The following is a 19,003-nucleotide window of genomic DNA, read 5'->3' on the forward strand; positions in this document are numbered from 1 at the left end:
ATGCAGGAGTAGGAGCCATTCAGTGTAAGTCTGCTCCGCAATTCAATGAGATTATGGCTGACCTGATAATCCTCAACTGTGCTTTCCTGCCTTTTCCTCTTACTGATTAAAAATCTGCTACCTCAACCTTGAACAAACTTAAAGAACTGATTAAGGTTCATTACACTTGTGCTTAAATTACTTTATGGCCTAATGCCTCTAGCTTCTCCATCACTCTTTCCCTTTATGCTTCAACTTCAATTGAAGAACTTTGAGTTACTTTGCCCAACCAATGGTTGCCCCTGGAATTCCCAGTCTAAAACTTCATCTCCCTCACCTCCCTCAAAATTGTTTTTAAAGCCCAATTCTCTAAACAAGCATTTGGTCAGCTACCCTAATAACTAATTTCCTCATCTATTATTTGTTTGATTATGTTATAGTGAAGTACTATTGATTATTTTTCTACACAAATTGTGCTCCAGAAATGCATGTTGCAATTCATAAACCAATGGGTTACACTAGCTGACCGTTACATATAAAATTAACCATACATAGAGCTTTGTTTTCCCTGATAGATACGACTTGATGCTATACACCGCACAATTCCTAAAGAAATGGTTTTGGTGTAACCACATAGAAACAGGAAAGTCAAACTAGGAAGTAAACCCTATTGAAAACCAAAATGAGAGATACTGTCTATTGGGTGCATCAAAGGAGTGCCTGTATATGTGACATATGCTGATGGAACTGGTCTGGGCAGCTATCCATCTGCAATAGCCAGCTGCCTCATTGATACTGACACGCTGCAGAATCTGCTGTAGCTTAAATGACAATCTCTGAAGTGTTAGTTCTTAGCTGATCTTTATCAATTATTCAAATAGCTTCAATATGAATGGGCCAATTGTCTTTGGCCAATAAGCACTCCCTTCTACTGTTCACCCAGTTTATTTGGGAATAAACGAATGAACATTTGCAGCAGCCTCTCTCATGGCTTTTGAATGCAGCCAGTCAAGACAAAATCTACAGAGTTATAACTGAATCCAAGCATCAACTTCACTTCATTTCCAGCAAATCAACCCCGTTCCTTTGTATTAAATGTCAGTAGTGCACAAACATGTATGTTTTGAAAAACCATTTCACCCAAATGTCAAATAATCAGAAAAACTGAAAGAGGACACGGTGTTCAGAATTCACAGACTTATTCAACATTCAGGAAAATCCAGGCATCAACTGCCTAATTAGGGAAGTAGAGAGATTTTAAAATATTGGGGACAAAGAATTAAATTTAGGGAGATGTTGTGGATCCAAGTGTACAATCAATGCCAAAGAAAAAGATACTCATATAGAAAATAATAGACTGTGACTGAAATGGGTAGAGAATATGATCTAAGATTTAACCAATAAATAAAGACCAGGATTTACAAGGAGTAAAATGATACAACTAAAAGCTACTGTACCTGAATGCACATTGTAATGGAACCAAAACAAATATGAGTGTAAGCAAAAACTTAATAAGTACAATCTGGTAACCAATGTAAAGGTACGGCTGCAGGATGATTTGAATTGGGTTCAGAATCTTGAAGGATGTAGGACATTTCAGAATGAATGGAAATGAGGAAAGGTGGAGAAATTGCTGGATTAGCTAATGATGGCATGGGCACAACAGAGAGAGAGAGAGATGAGCCAAATTCAGGAAACGATGATGTGGGAACAATTTGAAGGGATTTGAACAATAGAAGCAAGAAGTCGTTTGTACTAGTGAAATACAGGCCCCTTTACAATAACCGCATGCCAGGGTGAAATGCAATGGAAAAAATAATGAAAGCCTGTCAAAAAGGCATGGCAAAAATACTGGGATTTTTTTTGCATAGATTGGCAGTTGGTCAGGCAAAGTTAGCCTAGATGAGGAGATCATAGAATGACTTTGGGCTAGCTCTCTGGTTGCCTCCAGAAACATGACATACTTTAGCTGGTATTGCACAATCAGAAAGGATTGATTTGTGATTTCAGTGAAGGCATTCTTGGCTCACAGCACCCAATATGGCTGAATTCTACTTTCCAAGTGAGAGAAAAAGGACCAGGCTCAAGACCCTCAAGTTTAAGGACTGAGAATTGCGAGGTCATGGAAGCACAGCTGGCTAAGTAAATTGGCAAACTGACTCCTTCCGAGGAAGGGTCACTGGACCAGAAACATTAACTCTGTTTTTCCCTTCACGCATGCTGCCAGATCTGCTGAGCTTCCTCAGCAACTTTGTTTTTTGTTCCTGTTTTACAGCATCTGCAGTTCTTTCGGTTTACTTAAACAAATTGGCAAATTAGGTTCACGAGCATGTCAATGGCGATGCAGTGGCAGACATTTAAGAGGATATTTCAGAATCTACAGAATAAATACTCACCAGCTGTAAGAAAAGTTAAAATGGAGAGACTAACTATTTGAGATAGATTGGAAATATATAGATAGCCTCAAATAAAAAGAAAAGGCATACATCTGTGCAGAGGGCTGATACATCAGAAGATTGGACAGAATATAAAACATGAATAAATGACCAAATAGTGACAGGGGCAAAATTACAGGACAACAGAAAGCTAGCCAGAAATATAAAAATAATTTCCACAAATATTTAAAGGAGAACAGCAAACAAAATTAGGGTCGGTCCTATTGAAAGCAAAACTAAAGAATTACTAATGGAAAATAAGGAAATAAGTGAATAGAACAGATATTTTGCATCAGTCTTCAGTAAAGAGGATACAAATGACATCTCAGACGCGGCAACAAATCAGAAAATGGTAAGGATGGAAGAACTCAGGAAAATAACAAAGTTGTATTCGGTGAATTGCTGTTGTTGCAGGGCTGACAAGTACTGAGGAAGTTTATCCTAGGACTTTAAAAGGAATTGTTTGAAATAGTCAAAATATTAGTTTTAATTTTCCAAAACGCACCTAATTCAGGGTCAGTCTTAGGAGATGGGAAAGTAGTAAATGTAACTATTCAAAAAAGGAGGGAGACAGAAAACATGAAATTATAGCCAGTTAGCTTAACCCGTCATGGGGAAAATGTTCCAAGAAATCACAGAAAATGTAAAACATAGGGTCAAAAGCAAACTACTCAGTCATTGTGTCCAGTCCACCATTCAACACGACCATGACTAATCCTCCAAGTTAATACCACTTTTCTGCTTTCTCCCCATTGTCCTTAGTTGAGGCCCCAAGAAATTAACCTTGTGGTACCTCATTTATCAAAGACTTGCAGCCTGAAAATGACCCATTTTTTCCTACTTTGCTTCCTGCCTGATAACCAATCCTTATTCAGGCTTTGATATTACACATTAACCTCTGATGGGGGACTTTATCAAGAGCTTTCTGAACATCCAACAGCACAACATCCACTGCTTCTCCATCTAGTCTACTAGGTACTTCATCCAGAAACCCTAGGTCTGTCAAAGATGATTTCCCTTTATTGAAAGGAGAATGGAATACAACAGTCAGGATGTTAGGCATCAGTCATACACAGCACTGATGAGACTATCTGGAATACAGCGCACAGTAATGGTCAATTTATTTTAGGGTGTAAATGTGTTGGCTGTTGGTCAAAGCAGGTTTAATGGCGAGGGAAGGTGTTAGGAGGAAAGGTTGGACAAGGCTAGGATTGCACTCACTATAATTTACAATAGTGGGAGGTAACTTGATCAAAACATAAATCCTGGGGTGTCTTCAGCTGGAGAGAGATTTTCTTTTGTGGAAGGCTCTAGCATTAGAAGTCAGTTTAAAAATCTGGGGTCACCAATCTAAAACAGAGTTGAGACAATAAAATTCTCTGAGGGTTACAAGATGGTGGAAGGAGGGTCCTTGAACATTTAAGGCAGAGGCTGACAGATTCATGTTAAGCAAAAAATTACAGAAGGCAGAAATGCAGATTTGGGGTTATAATCAGATCAACCAGTTGAAAGACTGGAGCGACTGGGCTTGTATACACTTGAGGTAAGGAGGAGGAGAGGGGATCTGATTGAGGCGTATAAGATTATTAAGGGATTGGACACTCCGGAGGCAAGAAGCAGGTTTCCGCTGATGGGTGAGTCCAGAACCAGGGGACACAGTTTAAAAATAAGGGGTAGGCCATTTAGAACAGAGTTGAGGAAAAACTTCTTCACCCAGAGAGTGGTGGATATATGGAATGCTCTACCCCAGAAGGCAGTGGAGGCCAACTCTCTGGATACTTTCAAGAAAGAGATAGATAGAGCTCTTAAAGATAGTGGAATCAAGGGTTATGGGGGTAAGGCAGGAACAGGATACTGATTGTGGATGATCAGCCATGATCATAATGAATGGTGGTGCTGGCTCGAAGGGCTGAATGGCTTACTCTAGCACCTACTGTCTATTGTCTATTGACCTTATTAGGTTGCAGGTTACATTAGAAAGGCTGCTCCTGCTTTTAACTTGTTTTTCTGCCTGTTTCTTGTTTCTGTTTCCTAGTCAAAGATGATGTATCCATTGTAAAACAAGACCAAAACTGGTCTTCCAAGTTAAAGTGCAAAAGAGGTTTATTTAATAAACTTCATTCTGTTTTTCTACAAATTGCATGATTAATGCATTTAGACATAAGTAAACACTTTGCATTTTTATTGCATGTTATGGGCCTGAGAACAATGAAACTATTTTGAATTATAACTGCTGTTGCAAGCACCCTCAAACAGACAACTAGATAATCATTTTCTGCAAGATTGATTAACAAATAATATTAGTCACACCGTTAACCCACTCTTTGAAATTGTACATCCTAATAGCACAGGGTAAAAGTTTAGCTGAGCAAGTTTAATATCGGTTACAAATGTTATTGTTATATAACCCTCTTTTTGCACCAATCAAGAAATATCCTAACCTCCCAAGACAGAATCCAGAAAAGTCTTTCACCTTTAAAAATAAACTGAATTAAAGTATCATTTCAATAACATCATCTCCAATGTACTACAGAGCACTTGTACACTTTTACATAATTGTTTTTCTGAGTGTAAGTAAGCTCAACTAAAATTGCATACTGCATGTATAATTTGTTTATATTAGGACTGGATGCCCTACTCACCCAAGTAGTTCTACTTTACAATGTCAATGCTCAAATATTCTAAAAACTTCCACACTTAAAAAAAATGCAGCAACTGTTGCTGAGTCAAAATCCTGGAATTCAGTACAATAAGTCAACCTTCAATAAGTGGATTACAACAGTTCAAGGTGGCAGCTCACCACCACCTTTTCAAGGGTAACGAGGGATGGGCAATAAAGGCTGGTCCAGCCAGTAATGTCCACGTCCCATGAACAAAGAAAAGAACAAAGAACAATACAGCAAAGGAATAATCCCTTTGGCCCTCCAAGCCTGCACTGACACATTTTGCCCTTCCATATTAAAACTGTCTTCACAATATTGTGCACAGTTTTGGTTCCCTTTTCTGAGGGAGGACGCCCTTGCTCATGAGGGAGTAAAGCAAAGGTTTACCAGGCTGCTTCTGGGGATGGTGAGACTAATGTATAAGGAGAGACTGACTAGGTTAGGATAGTTTTTGCTGAAATTCAGATAAATGGGGGGGGTGGAATCTCAGAGACATATAAAATTCTAACAGGACTAGACAGAGTAGATGCAGGGAGAATGTTTCCGAAGGTGGTTGTGTCCAGAACCAGGAGTCATTGTATGAGGACTTGGGGAGACCATTTAGAATGGAGAAGAGGAGACATTTCTTCATCCAAAGAGTGATGAGCCTTTGGAATTCATTATCACAGGAAGTAGTTGATGCCAAAACATTGAATGTATTCAAGAGGCAGCTAGATACAGCATTTGGGGTGAATGGGATCAAAGGTCATGGGGAGAAAGCAGAATTAGGCTACTGAGTTGGACATTCAGCCATGATCATGAAGAATGGTGGAATAGGCTCAAAGGGCCAAATGGCCTCCCCCTGCTCCCATCTTCTATGTTTCTTTGTTATAAGATCCACATCCCTTTATTTCCTTTCTATTCTTGTATTCGTCCAGGTGCTTATTGAATGCTATCGTGTCTGCTTCCAACACCATCTAGAGTAGCACGCTCCAGGCACTCACCCTCCCTTGTGTGAAAAAGGTGTCTCGCACATCTCTTTTAAATTTAACCCCTCGCACCTTGAACTTTAGTAACTGATCCCACCACCCTGGAAAAGCGCCTCAGTTACACTCTATCTAATGTTATTCAAATCTTAGAAGGTTTATCACGTCGCGCCTCAACCTCCTCCATTCCAGTGGAAACGAGCTCTATCTAGCCAATCTTTCTTCATAGCTAAAATCCCCGATATCAAGCAATATCCAAGCAAACCTTTTCAGTACTGCCCCTCCAAAGCTTCCACATCCTCCTGGTAGTGTGGTGACCAGAAGGGTCTCAGATTGCAGAATTACTGCCATGATAAGCAAGAACGAATTAGCAGCAAATAAAGTTTGTTCCACCTATCTACTTTTCCCTTCAAGCAGATTTAACAGAACTAATTCAGACGAGGTACCCAGTTCTCAGTGCAGCAAGCCGGAACTCAAATTAGAATTTAAATAAAATTATGAATAAGGAAAATTGCATTCAACTTTTAAACAAATCTGTGCATGTTCCATTGTGTCAAGAACAGACCAAAAGAGCTTCAAAATTAGAAACTCAAGTAGTAGAGGGAATGCTGCCAGCATGCACTTTTATAGTCACACTGCCCTTGAATTCTTTAATGTGTTTTCTTTCAAAGATGTGTACAAACTGATCTTGATTTTTGAGTTAATTTCTGCATCAACCAAGATCATGAAAAGATATTCTAAACTCCAGAGCAGTATGTGGAAGGTTTCCCTTGCCCAATATGTATTTCTTGTATTTAGTCTGACTATTCACCTGGTGGGAACCATTTTTATTCAAACAAGCTTACTTTTTTTATAACTTTAAATACATCAACATACCACACTGCTTCCTCCCTCCCCACATCTTGTTGTGGTTATGGTTACACAACTGTCAACACAAGAGATTTACAGCAGAAAACATTACAACAGAAATTATACCTGTTGTCTGGACGTTGTTGGGGCGTCACCATTGGAAGATGCTCCTGAAACCAAAACACCATCATCGATGCAGCCTATAGATTTAAGTCCTTCCTTAAGGATGTCTCTCAGCCTCTGGTACTGCGGTCTGTCTTTGTACCCCAGAGATAGCACATCTTCAAAATACTTTGTCAACTCAGCTGCAGTAAAGAAATTAACATTTAGATGCTTGCAGTACAGAACTGGAATACTACTGCAAAAAGGGGTGCTTTTGAAGCTTTTTGTCATGTACTCAGATGCACACATTTCATATTTAAAATGGAGCAACAACTTATATCGCTTGAGGAAAGGCTGCTGATTGCCATCACAAATGAAACACCTCAGGCATCAGATAACTATTGACATCCATGCTTTTGTTTAGTTCAAAACTAAGCATGTTGCTTTTGAATTATGCCAACTCCCAATTTAAGATCATCAGTGGGGCTTGCAAAGTGCATATGTCCCTTCAAGCAAACATAAGTGAGCACTCTATGATCACAATTAGGTTGTTGGCATTATGCTCATCACATTCAGCATTTTTCAGAAAGTGTTGTCCAAACACAGAATCACATTTAACATCAGACACTATGTCCTGAGTGTGACAAGCAAATAAATTAAAAATAAGTTTAAAGACATAAGTTCATGTTTAATACTCCTTGGAAAGGTATTTTAGCTTCCATCTAAACAGAGAAATTAATCTCTCATTTAAGTTTTGCTCACAAGACGAATGAAGGACTCCCACTTCTCCAGCAGTTACTCAAATTTACACTCGTATAGCAACTTTTCAACCAGCTGAAAGAAACATCTGATCTTCCTCTGGAATAGATCATTCTGCAGTGTGGAGTACAGGGTCAAAATTGTGGAACTTCTTCCCTAATGGTATTATGGAGCCCCCTACAGCTTATTGACAGCAGAGGTTCAGGAAGGCAGCTCACAATCTTCAAGGGCAATACGGAAAGGCAATAAATACATCCTTATGCCCACATGCCATGCATTTTTAATAAAATATTCCATCAATTTGTACGATATAAATGACAAAGTGCTCAGCAAATGCAGTGCTGTCGGGTTTACCACAACAAAACTAAAGGCAGTATTTTCTTACAATTTTACATAATTCAAGTTAACAGTCTCAACCAAGATTGCTATTAATTAGTTTTAGTGCCCCGAACCAAATTTCTGCCAATTCAAAGGCATGTCCGACTTCAATTCACCTATCTGAATGCCATGCCATGATGTAGTGGCATTCCTCCCCAAACAGCAAATAAATTCTCATTTTGCTGAAAACAAGCACAGTACCATTATTAACACACAAAGGTTAGAAAGTTGCCCTCAAGATAATCAATTATGTATACGATTGACAATGTGACAATGTGAGAAGTAGCGACCGAACTCCGCATTACCAGAATTGTAACAAGCATTGTTGTATAAAATTGTGATCAATGAATCAAGTTCAAATCAAGTACAGTTGGATGGGAAGTGACATTTAAAATATAGTTTACTGAAAATTAATTGATTTACATACTAAGAAGAAAACTGAGCCAGTCACCAATTCCACTGTTAACACCTTTCCAAACCCCCATTTGTTGCCCAAATCAAACATAATTATAGAAAGGAATGACATTAGAAAGTGGTGGAGAAATTCAACAGGACTGACAGCATCTGTGGAGTGGGGAACTCAGTTGAGTCTAGCATGACTCCTCTGTTTCTCTCTCCCTATATACTGCCAAACATGCTGAGTTTCTCCAGCACTCACTCTATTTCAGAATTCCAGCATCCACAGATTTGACTTTTATTTAATTAAAAACACGAAGTTTGAATTTCATACCTGGCTTATTTTTGCAAGGAAAGCATTTCTGGATCAAACCTGGAATGTCTCCTTTGTACCTAGTATTGGAAAATTTAATAATATATATGTTTAATAAGATTTCAGCTATGTTCACAGTATAGCCTTTTAAGATGTGAGGAACAGTGGGTACAAATTCCCAAATCAGAAATTAAAATGCAGTGCAGCTCGACTCGTGCAATTGTAAGAAACAAATTACCCAGATTTCACGTTGGGAAATTTTTTGATTAGATTAGATTAGATTCCCTACAGTGTGGAAACAGGCCCTTCGGCCCAACAAGTCCACACCGCCCCTTGAAGAATCCCACCCAGACCCATCTCCCTATAACCCACACACCCCGCGAACACTATGGGCAATTTAGCATGGCCAATCCACCTAAAAAATGGAGAATAATCCTCACGTTTTACACGAACAAGCAGCATCAGCACCTACAGAGCTCTTTATCAGTCACTAATAGAAAAGTCATAGTAGTCATCACCTTTAAGGCACGAAGGAGGAAAACTTTGGCTAATCATCCATTACAATCAAGTCTACAGTAAATTTGAACTCCAGTTTCTATCCCTTCATTTACCGGCGAATTTATAGAGCTTCATTTTATAGCAACTTAAATTGGTATAATCCCTTTAACAAAGCAAACTGCCTCAAGAAGTTTCACTGCTATTTGAATAATCCAGGTAGAAATAAACAGATGAGGGGCAAGAAGCCAAAATGTTATCAGGAGGATTTTAAGGTTGGGTAAATGCATAGAAAGGTAAACACGAGAAGCAGTTTAGGTAATTCTGCTTGTATGCTCCTTAGCTATAACTCAAGACTTAGGAGTGTTCAACCCTTGAGCCTGTTTTATGGCTGATCTGATTATGACATCAACTCCTAATTCCTGTCTGCCCCATAACTCTTAATTGAGTTAGATTTTTCATTGAAAAGACAATGCTGAATACGTTCAGTTTCTAATTCTTCACCACTTTTTGTGGTGTACTCTACGTTCAACATGATATTCATTCACTTCTTGAGTTTTTCGTCTGACATAGTTGGAATTCTTAAGATTATCCCACTACACAATTTGCCAGAAGCCATGGAATACTCTAGATATACAGAGTGGAGTAGGTAGTTTAAGTACAGTTAGCCAGTTGGGCACAGTGAAAAGAGTCAGTCTATCACAATTGAAAGGAAAAAGCCAAGTCAATGCTTATGGAGAACTGCATAATTACATTAAAGATGGCATCCATCAGGTCCTTACTTGAGTTTTTCATCTCTGACATAGTTGGCATCCTTAAGATTATCCTCCCAGGGGAGTCTCCCACTGAGCCACTGCAACATGCAATATCCCAAGATTTCAAGGTCACCACGTCTGGAAGCAGCTGAAGTTGGACACATTGTTCAATAACATGTAAATGGAGTTACAATTGAAATATTGAGCTAAAAACTTTTTTTCAATTCATATGAACAAAATCAACATCGCTTCAGTGAACAAGGAGGCCAAATGTTATTTTACTAGCTCACCAGAAATGATATTTGCATTTAAATACAACATAGCTAACAAATGAATTAAAATTTCTTTAAATGAAGGGACAGGTCGAGTAGTCGTAAAACTGTTCTAAAATTGTTAAAATTGTTAGGGCAAGCCACAGCTGTAAGGCTTGTTGTTAAGAGATGCTACCTAGAGGTCATATCATATACTATCATAAGTCAAAACAATTGGGAAGGCTGGGTCAGGGTGTCAGATAGTGTAATTGCCATCCTCTCAAGGTATGATTCTGATTTGGAACAAAAAGTAGCAGAATGATGTAAAATTATGTTGAAATTATTGTGGAATAATGATATTTATCAGTGTAGCACAATGTTGCAAACATAATTTTTATTTTACGTTCTAAAAATGAGGGCATATTGTGGTCCAAACCAAAAAAACTTTTTGATTTTTGATTAACTAACATACAGAGGACTTTGCACGGAATCATTAGATTCTGAAACAGAGTTCATATTGTCAACTTAGTGCAATCAGAGCCAGAGAGAAAGAGAAACACAATGACACTTGTTTTTCTAAGTGTGGAATCATTACAGAACCAGGTTTTTGCTGAGTTACACAAGAAATGCTACAAAATAAATGAGGTCAACTTCAGCATATTTATATGAACTGACTTTCATCATAGACATTTTTCAGTGGGTGATGGCTGCATTTAGTATCACAATACTATGTGAAGAAATAACCAAATCACAGTTCGCAATCTGACACTATCCTAGATCCTTGACTCAAAATTAAAAGTATTGACACATTTGTACTGATCTCCTGAAATACTCAGACTATGATAAAACAAGTCCTAAATTATACAAAATTTCTGAAATAACATTTTTCTCACCTTAGTGTATTATTGAATTAATACAAAAATGGTTTCAAATAAGAAACAACATTTTATAGGAAGTGCTTGCATGCTTAAAATGATTAGTTCTACAATCAGAATAATGAAGATGAACATACTAGAGCTGCTCACAAACACAACACACTACTAAACAAAAAGAATAAAGAACTGCAGATGCTGGAAATCAAACAAAAACAAAAATTGGAGAAATTTAGCAGGTCTGGCAGCAGCTGTGGAAAGAAAGCAGAGTTAATGTTTCAGATCCAGTGAATTGTTCGAGAAAATTTCTGTTTTCATTATAACTGCTTACGAATTTCAGGAAGCAACTTACAACAATCTTTACATGAACTTGAAAATTAAAAGCTTTGTAAATCTCGCTTGCTATATAGCGGGCAAACGGCACTGCCTCCTCTAGAAGGGTTGCAGCTTGCACATTTTTGTTTGAAAATAACATTCACAAAATGCAGACCTCCCTTAATATTTATATACTTGGTTATTAAAGGCACTTGCATGTACAACTATGGCAGGCAGCACAGAGAAGCACAATGGCTGCCAATGCTCATTTAATACTGTATATGTTACGTACTAAAATTACAATCTGGTATCACTAACACCTCGGGTAAAATCCCTCAGTCCAAGTCAATTACCTAGTAGGAGGTCAGTTGTTTCCTGGACATTGATGTAATGGAAAGCTCAAAGAAAGGAAACACATTCTTTAAAGTTGTATGGTTTTCCATTTCTTTGAGACCGATTTGAGAAATAATCTTGAATGACTGAAATCAACTTCAACCAGATCATTTTTCTTCTAAAATTGGTTTGAATTTCTATTATAGCAGTATTTCTTAATAAGCTTCAACAGTTAAGAGGCCATTGGTCAATTGAAGCTGTACACTTGTTTCTTTCAATTAATTAGCAGATTACTGAAAGGAGATACAGCAGATTTAACTCTTGGGAAGAATGCAAGACTTCAAAATTAGCAGAAAGTAAACTACATAGGCTTTGATTTGATGAATTTCTTAAAATAACCTATTGCCCAATGCAACATTGTTCGAATCTGGGCTGTGTTCAAAATAATGTTTACATATTTTGTAAATTACGTGAAAAGAATGCCAGATTATCCACAACTCTACAATGGTTAAACTGACCAAAGAAATTTTCCAATCTGTACAAAGACATGGATAATTTGCCTGTTGAGTATAAAGGTTATAGTTTAATGTGACAAGTGTTTAAGCTAACTTTCTTACTGATGACTAGAATCAGACCTTGCATGATAATATTAAAAGATTGTTACCAAGCTGTAGAGATAGCCAATTATTAATAAGCAGAATGTCATATGAATGAGATTATCCTGAGATAAATGGCAAGTTAGTTAAGGGTCATTCAGCCTCTGGTGGAAGGTCATTCTAACAGCTGACTACATTCATTAAAGTGCCATTTATTCTCACTGTGCAATTCACACTGCACATTACAAATTATTCTACAAGTTGACTTGAGATAAATGCACACCTGATCCAAGCAATCAATTTTAATATTTCCTCTTCAACCCTGGAGTATGCACAATTCTATAACAAATATTCCAAGTTCAAATAAAACATTATCAATTTGTTTCATTTAGCACGTCCAACGTGGTATTCACAATTCATCAAATTTCACAAATTATCTGCAGTTTAATTTTCCCTATTTGGCAACTGCTTTCAGTACTTTTTTAAACCAAAGTTATAACAGCATCCAGCTTTAAACTGATAAATAATGTCACAAGTTTAATCTTTAGAAATCAGGATTGAAGAATTATAAATTTGAATAGAACGGATAGCAAGGACAGATAAATATAAAGCAAACCAACCAAATACAACAGCCCCAGCATGTTTCATGAATCTAAAAGATGGTATATAATAAACAATATGAACATTAAAATCATATCTCGTCTAGCACAAGCAGCCATAATTCCAGTCTTGTCCAGACTAGAACAAGCCAAAAACAGAACACATGGCAGCCAATTTTAGGATTTAACAGGATGTTGCAGTTGGGACTTTTTCCTAACACTTTCTCTGATGTTTCACAGCCAGACTGTTCCAAAGCAGCCAGAGTCCCTTCTGAACCAAAAGAAATTTGCCAATGAAACGAAAGGATAATTTTGCAAGATGTGATAGTCAAGTCAAAAAGATTTCCTTTTTCTTAAATCTTGCAAGCTTACATAAATAAAAGGGACGCCCTACTTTGTGATCTGTCTCTACAGCAAGGCCAAATAACTTATAAAATAGATTGACTGAATATAAACCTCAAATTCTTGTCAATGAATTGTCATGGAATGCATCATTTAACATATTCAAAGTTAAACCCTTACTTTTTGATTTTAAAGCATAAATATAGATCAATTATGCTTACACTGGTTCTTTCCAATCTAACCTTTTAAGAATGGGATCCACAATCACATACAGCAATATATTTTAAGTGATTTTTTTTAACTATATGTAAGTAAAATGGTAGCCCAACTGACATAGTTTAAAGAAAATGTGAACTTGTTAGCACTTCAAGTCATCTAAAAACTTCAGTAACTATTTCAATTGTTTCAGGTGTTTCCTTCCCTATCCCATCAAGTGCTGTGTCTCCTTACTTCTGAGATCAATGCAACACAATAACCAAGATAATAAAATGTGAGGCTGGATGAACACAGCAGGCCAAGCAGCATCCCAGGAGCACAAAAGCTTTTGTGCTCCTGGGATGCTGCTTGGCCTGCTGTGTTCATCCAGCCTCACATTTTATTATCTTGGATTCTCCAGCATCTGCAGTTCCCATTATCACCAACACAATAACCACTTCTTTTATACACTGTCTTTAACATTATGAAACATTAAAGGCATATTTCACTGCATTTTTTAAAACACTTCGTCCAACAGGTAGATTAAGAGTGCGTTGAAGGAGGAAAGACAGAGGTTTTTGGAGAGACTCCCAAGTTCAGGGCTTTGGTAACTGAAGGCATAGCAGCAGAAAAGTAATAAAAATTGGAGGCGTTCAAGAGGTCAGAATAAAATGAACACATTTTGCAAAATCATTCAACTGGAGAAGATTGCATGGCTGGGGACTAGGAAGGCCACTGGAGATTCTGAATGCAAGATGTGGAATTTTAATAGGTGTTAGTTAAGCAGGAGTCAATATAGGTCAGGCATGATGGGAGAAATGGAACTTGACATGAGTTAAGATTCAGGAAATGTTATGGACAGTAGAATGCGAGACACTGGCTGAGAGTGCAAATGTGAATGTAACGAAAGGATGAAAGAGGGTTTCAACAGCAGACAAGCTGAAACAATCCACAGAACTGGAAACAGGGCCTTGGTGATGGCTTGGATAGGTGGTTAGATGCTCATTTCAGAGACAAATCTGACATCAGTATTGGCAATAGTCTTGATCTTTCACAGACAGTTGCCAAAAAGAATGTTAAAGCCATTGGCTAGAGGGTAATGTTCAAGTGGGGACCAAAGACAATGATTTAAATGTTCCCAAATTTCAACTGAAGGAAACTCCTCTTCCTTCAGTATAGGATGACAAATAAATAGTTAGATAATTTGCAAACAGAGTGGTCAAGAAAGCTGATGGTTAATTAAATAAAAAGGGAGATAAACAACTCAGAGGAGGAGAACACTGCACCACTATGAACATCCCCAATGACGGGAGAAGTGTGGCACATCAGAGCAGAGGACAATGAGGATTCATTTGCATCCATTTTCAGTCAGAAGTTATGATCGGATGATCTATCTCTGCCTCCTCCAGAGATCCCCAGCATCACAGATGCCCTTCTCTAACCAATTTATTTCCTTTCATGTGATATCAAGAAGCAGCTGAGGACAGAGGATTTGCAAAGGCAAACAGCCCTGACAACATACGCACATATGCTCCACAGTTTTTAATAACGTCATGGCTGACTTGATTAATCCACATTTCCGGCTACTCCAATAACCTTTTAACCTTATTCCTAACCCCAACCCAATCCTCTGCCTCAGAAAGTATTCAAAGACTCTGCCTTCATCACCTTTTGTGGAAGTGTACTCCAAAGACTTATGACCTTCAGTGAAAATAAATTTTGGATGCCTTTTTTTTAAAATAAACACTGGTCTTCATTTCTAGATTTCTCTCATATCCTTTCCTCAAGCACCTGCCATGACTTTAAGATCTTGTATGTTGTACTGAAGTCACCTCATACTCCTCCAAACTCCAGTGGAGACAAGCATAGCCCATCCAACCTGTCTTCGTAAGACAACTTGCCTTTTCCAAGTATTCATCTGGTAAATCTTTTCTGAAATGCCTCCAATGCAATTACAGCTTTCCTCATACAAGCACACCAATACGGTACACAGTACTCCAGATATGGTTCACTAATGCTCCCTACAGCTGAAGCACAACCCCCCTACTTAGATATTTAATTCACCTTGTAATACGCCACATCATTATTCTAGTTATTCCAAATATTTGCTGTTCCTAGCATTGATTCCTGTGATGTGCTACTTGTTATATCCTTTTATCTAGAAAATGACACATTTATGCCTACTATTTCCTTTCAGCTAGCCAATCTTTTATCTTTTTTATCAATTAGATTAGATTCCCTACAGTGTGGAAACAGGCCCTTCAGCCCAACAAGTCCACACCACCCCTTGGAGCATCCCAGCCAGACCCATCCCCCTATAACCTACAAACCCTGTGGCAACATATCATTCCCTATACCACATACTCTTATTTTCTGCAATGAACTGGAGTGTGGTATCTCATTGAAACATGTTGGCAATTGTACTGAAGATTAATGCTCCAGCACTACATGCTTTCCTAGCTCAGCTGTCCCATTACAGCTACAAAAATGTAGTTTAGAAATAAAAGTGGTCTAAGTGTATATGCGTGGCTATTTCTATAGGTGGTATGCAGGATGGGGAAGAAGAGCCATCACAGCTAGTTTTCTGTGATAATGGGAACTGCAGATGCTGGAGAATCCAAGATAAAGTGTGAAGCTGGATGAACACAGCAGGCCAAGCAGCATCTCAGCAGCACAGTGCTCCTGAGATGCTGCTTGGCCTGCTGTGTTCATCCAGCTTCACAGCTAGTTTTCTGGCTGCCCCAATGATGAAACTAGACAACAGCCTACCCAGCTACTGCAGGAGTATGGACTATTCACTCAAGACAGAGGCTAGAGCAATAACAAAAGGATGATTTGGGAAAATTTACTGCTGTCACAATCACACAAATCATAACTTGCAAATGTAAAGCAACATCTAATTGCACAGATGCAAGCATGGATACCCAGGAATGCTCGGCCCAGACTTAAAATGTGACAAAAAAGAGACATAAGAACTAAGAGCAGGAGTAGGCAATTGAGGACCTTGAGCCTCCTTCACTATTTGATATGATCTCAGCTTGGCCTCAACTCCACTTTCTAGTCTGCTCTCTAACATTTCAACCCATTATTCATTAAAAATCTGTTTATCTCCTCCTTCCATTTACTCAATGTCCATATTCCAGATAGTAAGTACAATAGATTCAAAACTTCTTGCCTGAATTAATTTCTGCTCACCTGTTTTAAATCTGCAAGCCCTTAGCTTAAAATTATGACCTATCTTGATTGCCACATGAAGAAACATCCTCTTTAAGTCTACTTTGTCAATCTCCTTCTGCATCATATATACCTCAATTACATTTCCTTTCATGCTTAGAAAATCGAGAGAACAGGATGGTAAACTGTTTAATCTTTCTTCAGAAAATAAACCCCTCACTTCTAGAATCAACCTTCTTCTGAACTGCTTCCAATACAACCATATCCCTCAGAATAAGGCTGCCAAATATTGTATGTAAAACTCCTGTTGCAGTTTCAGAAATACCTTGTATAATCTCAGCAACAATTGTCTATCTTTATAGACTAGTCCTTTAGTGATAAATGTCAAAATTCCAATTCACTTCCTTATCACCTGCAGTACACGAACACCAGTTTACTGCAATTCAGCCAGATCTCAGTGCCAAAGCATTCTGAAGTTTCTCTCCAAATAGATAATAAGATGCCTTGCTATTCCTTTGATCACACTGGATAACCTCACATTTATCCATGTTAAACTTCATTGAGAATTTGTCACCTGTTACCTAACCTATCCATATCTGTTTATAAAATTATTTCTTCGTTGCAACTTACTAGCCCACCTATTTTAGCATCACATGCAAATTTGTCAAGATACTTTAGATCCCTGTATCCAAGTCATTAACAGATTGTAAATATTTGGGGTCCTGAGGAGCTAATCTTGTAATAGTTGTTAAGTCTTGCTAACCAGAAAAGGACAAAGGGACAATGGTACTCAAGGTCATTACAGAAGAAAAAAGATGCTGGGAATGGGGCAATAGTTTGCAAGAATAGGAGCATCAAGGGATTGTTCTTTGGGGAGAGAGGTATTAACAACTGATTCGAAACAGGAAGGCAAGATTCAACGAAAGAGCATACTAAACACGATTAGTTAACACAGGAGTTAGGAAGGGAGTTGGTAGTTAATTGTTCAACGGAAATAAGGCTGAGAAAAGACCATCTTAAAGCAAGCATGAAGGGACATGAGAAACTATGAAAGCATGGCAGTTGGTTGGGGGGGGTGGGGGGGGGGGGGGTGGGGGGGGGGGGGGGGGGCTAGGACTCGGGTTGATTAAAAAAATCAATTTTAGTATCTGGTGGGCCCTGAAAACGTTATGCTTTATTGAATTGGGCAAACAGCAATCACTGGAAAAGCATGAGACAACCCTGCAAAGTCACATGAGACAGCCAAACAGGACAGATCTCAGACCGGTCACACAGACAACCATCTAATAAGCAACCACACAAAAATGGTCCTTAACTTTCAAGGAGCAAATAGATCATGCCGCCTCTAGGGGAAACAGGTAATGCGATGACTCAAATGAGGACATCAAACTGCAGTGAGCTCCATTGCAGAACAAATTAAAATTAAATCATGGTAACCAGACGAGTACTGGTAGCTCAGTGTATGCTTCTAAATGAGAAAGATGGTCCAAACATAATTAAATATTTTCTCAAAACTTGTTCACCCATACCTGCTCCTTTATGTGCATCAATACTTGTAAACTCAAGAGTTCCATCGTGGCAACGCTTTGGATCTTCTTTGTATTCTTTGTGTACTCCTTCTGGACAGTATCTATATGCAAGGCCATAATCAACTAAATATACCTAAGGAAGTATAAATTACAAGACAAAATCAGACTAGATACTGGGCCATAAAATAGTCTAGCCAGATCATAAATCTTTGAGAGTCCCAAGAAATCACCCTCACCATAGTTAACTCAACAATGAAGTTTGGTATTAAGCAGCGATAGAAACATTAATATGTTTTTAAAGATCTGACGTGTAGATATAGTGAGGTTGTAAACATGCTTGTCAAGTCGATGGGTTTGGTTGCAAATGTTGTGTTACCTGTTAGGTAACATCGTCAGCGCACTTCCACTGATATGTCAGTGTTCTGTCCCACTTGTTATTTATATGCCTCGATTTGCTGGGGTGGTTCGTATTACTTCTGGTTCTGTTTCTCAGTGGTTTATACACAGGGTCGAATGTAAAGTGATTGTTGATGGAGTTCCCATTTGTATACGGGAATTCCATGGCATGTCTGTTTGACTTGTGCGATTACCGATGTGTTGTCCCAGTTGAATTCATATCCCTCACTGTCCGAGTGTAGTGAGACGACTGCGAGACGACCATAAAGAATCGCACACCCAAAGCCAGCAAAACTGGGGTAATATACAAAA

The 19,003-nt window shown here is 38.3% G+C and overlaps 1 protein-coding gene across 4 annotated transcripts in view; it reads right to left on the reverse strand.

Moving 5' to 3' along the window:
* Positions 1-19,003, reverse strand: part of vrk1 (VRK serine/threonine kinase 1) — a 70,642-nt gene that overhangs the window by 13,701 nt on the left and 37,938 nt on the right. For all 4 annotated transcript variants that reach the window (XM_048538140.2, XM_048538138.2, XM_048538139.2 and 1 more), the window contains 4 exons: positions 18,296-18,428; positions 10,117-10,237; positions 8,861-8,919; positions 7,018-7,196 (listed from right to left, as the gene is read on the reverse strand). In XM_048538140.2, coding sequence (XP_048394097.1) covers positions 7,018-7,196; positions 8,861-8,919; positions 10,117-10,237; positions 18,296-18,428 — 492 coding nt within the window. The remainder of the gene's footprint in view (positions 1-7,017; positions 7,197-8,860; positions 8,920-10,116; positions 10,238-18,295; positions 18,429-19,003) is intronic.

The sequence above is a fragment of the Stegostoma tigrinum genome, chromosome 10 (genome assembly GCF_030684315.1).
Source record: "Stegostoma tigrinum isolate sSteTig4 chromosome 10, sSteTig4.hap1, whole genome shotgun sequence".
NCBI lineage: Eukaryota > Metazoa > Chordata > Chondrichthyes > Orectolobiformes > Stegostomatidae > Stegostoma > Stegostoma tigrinum.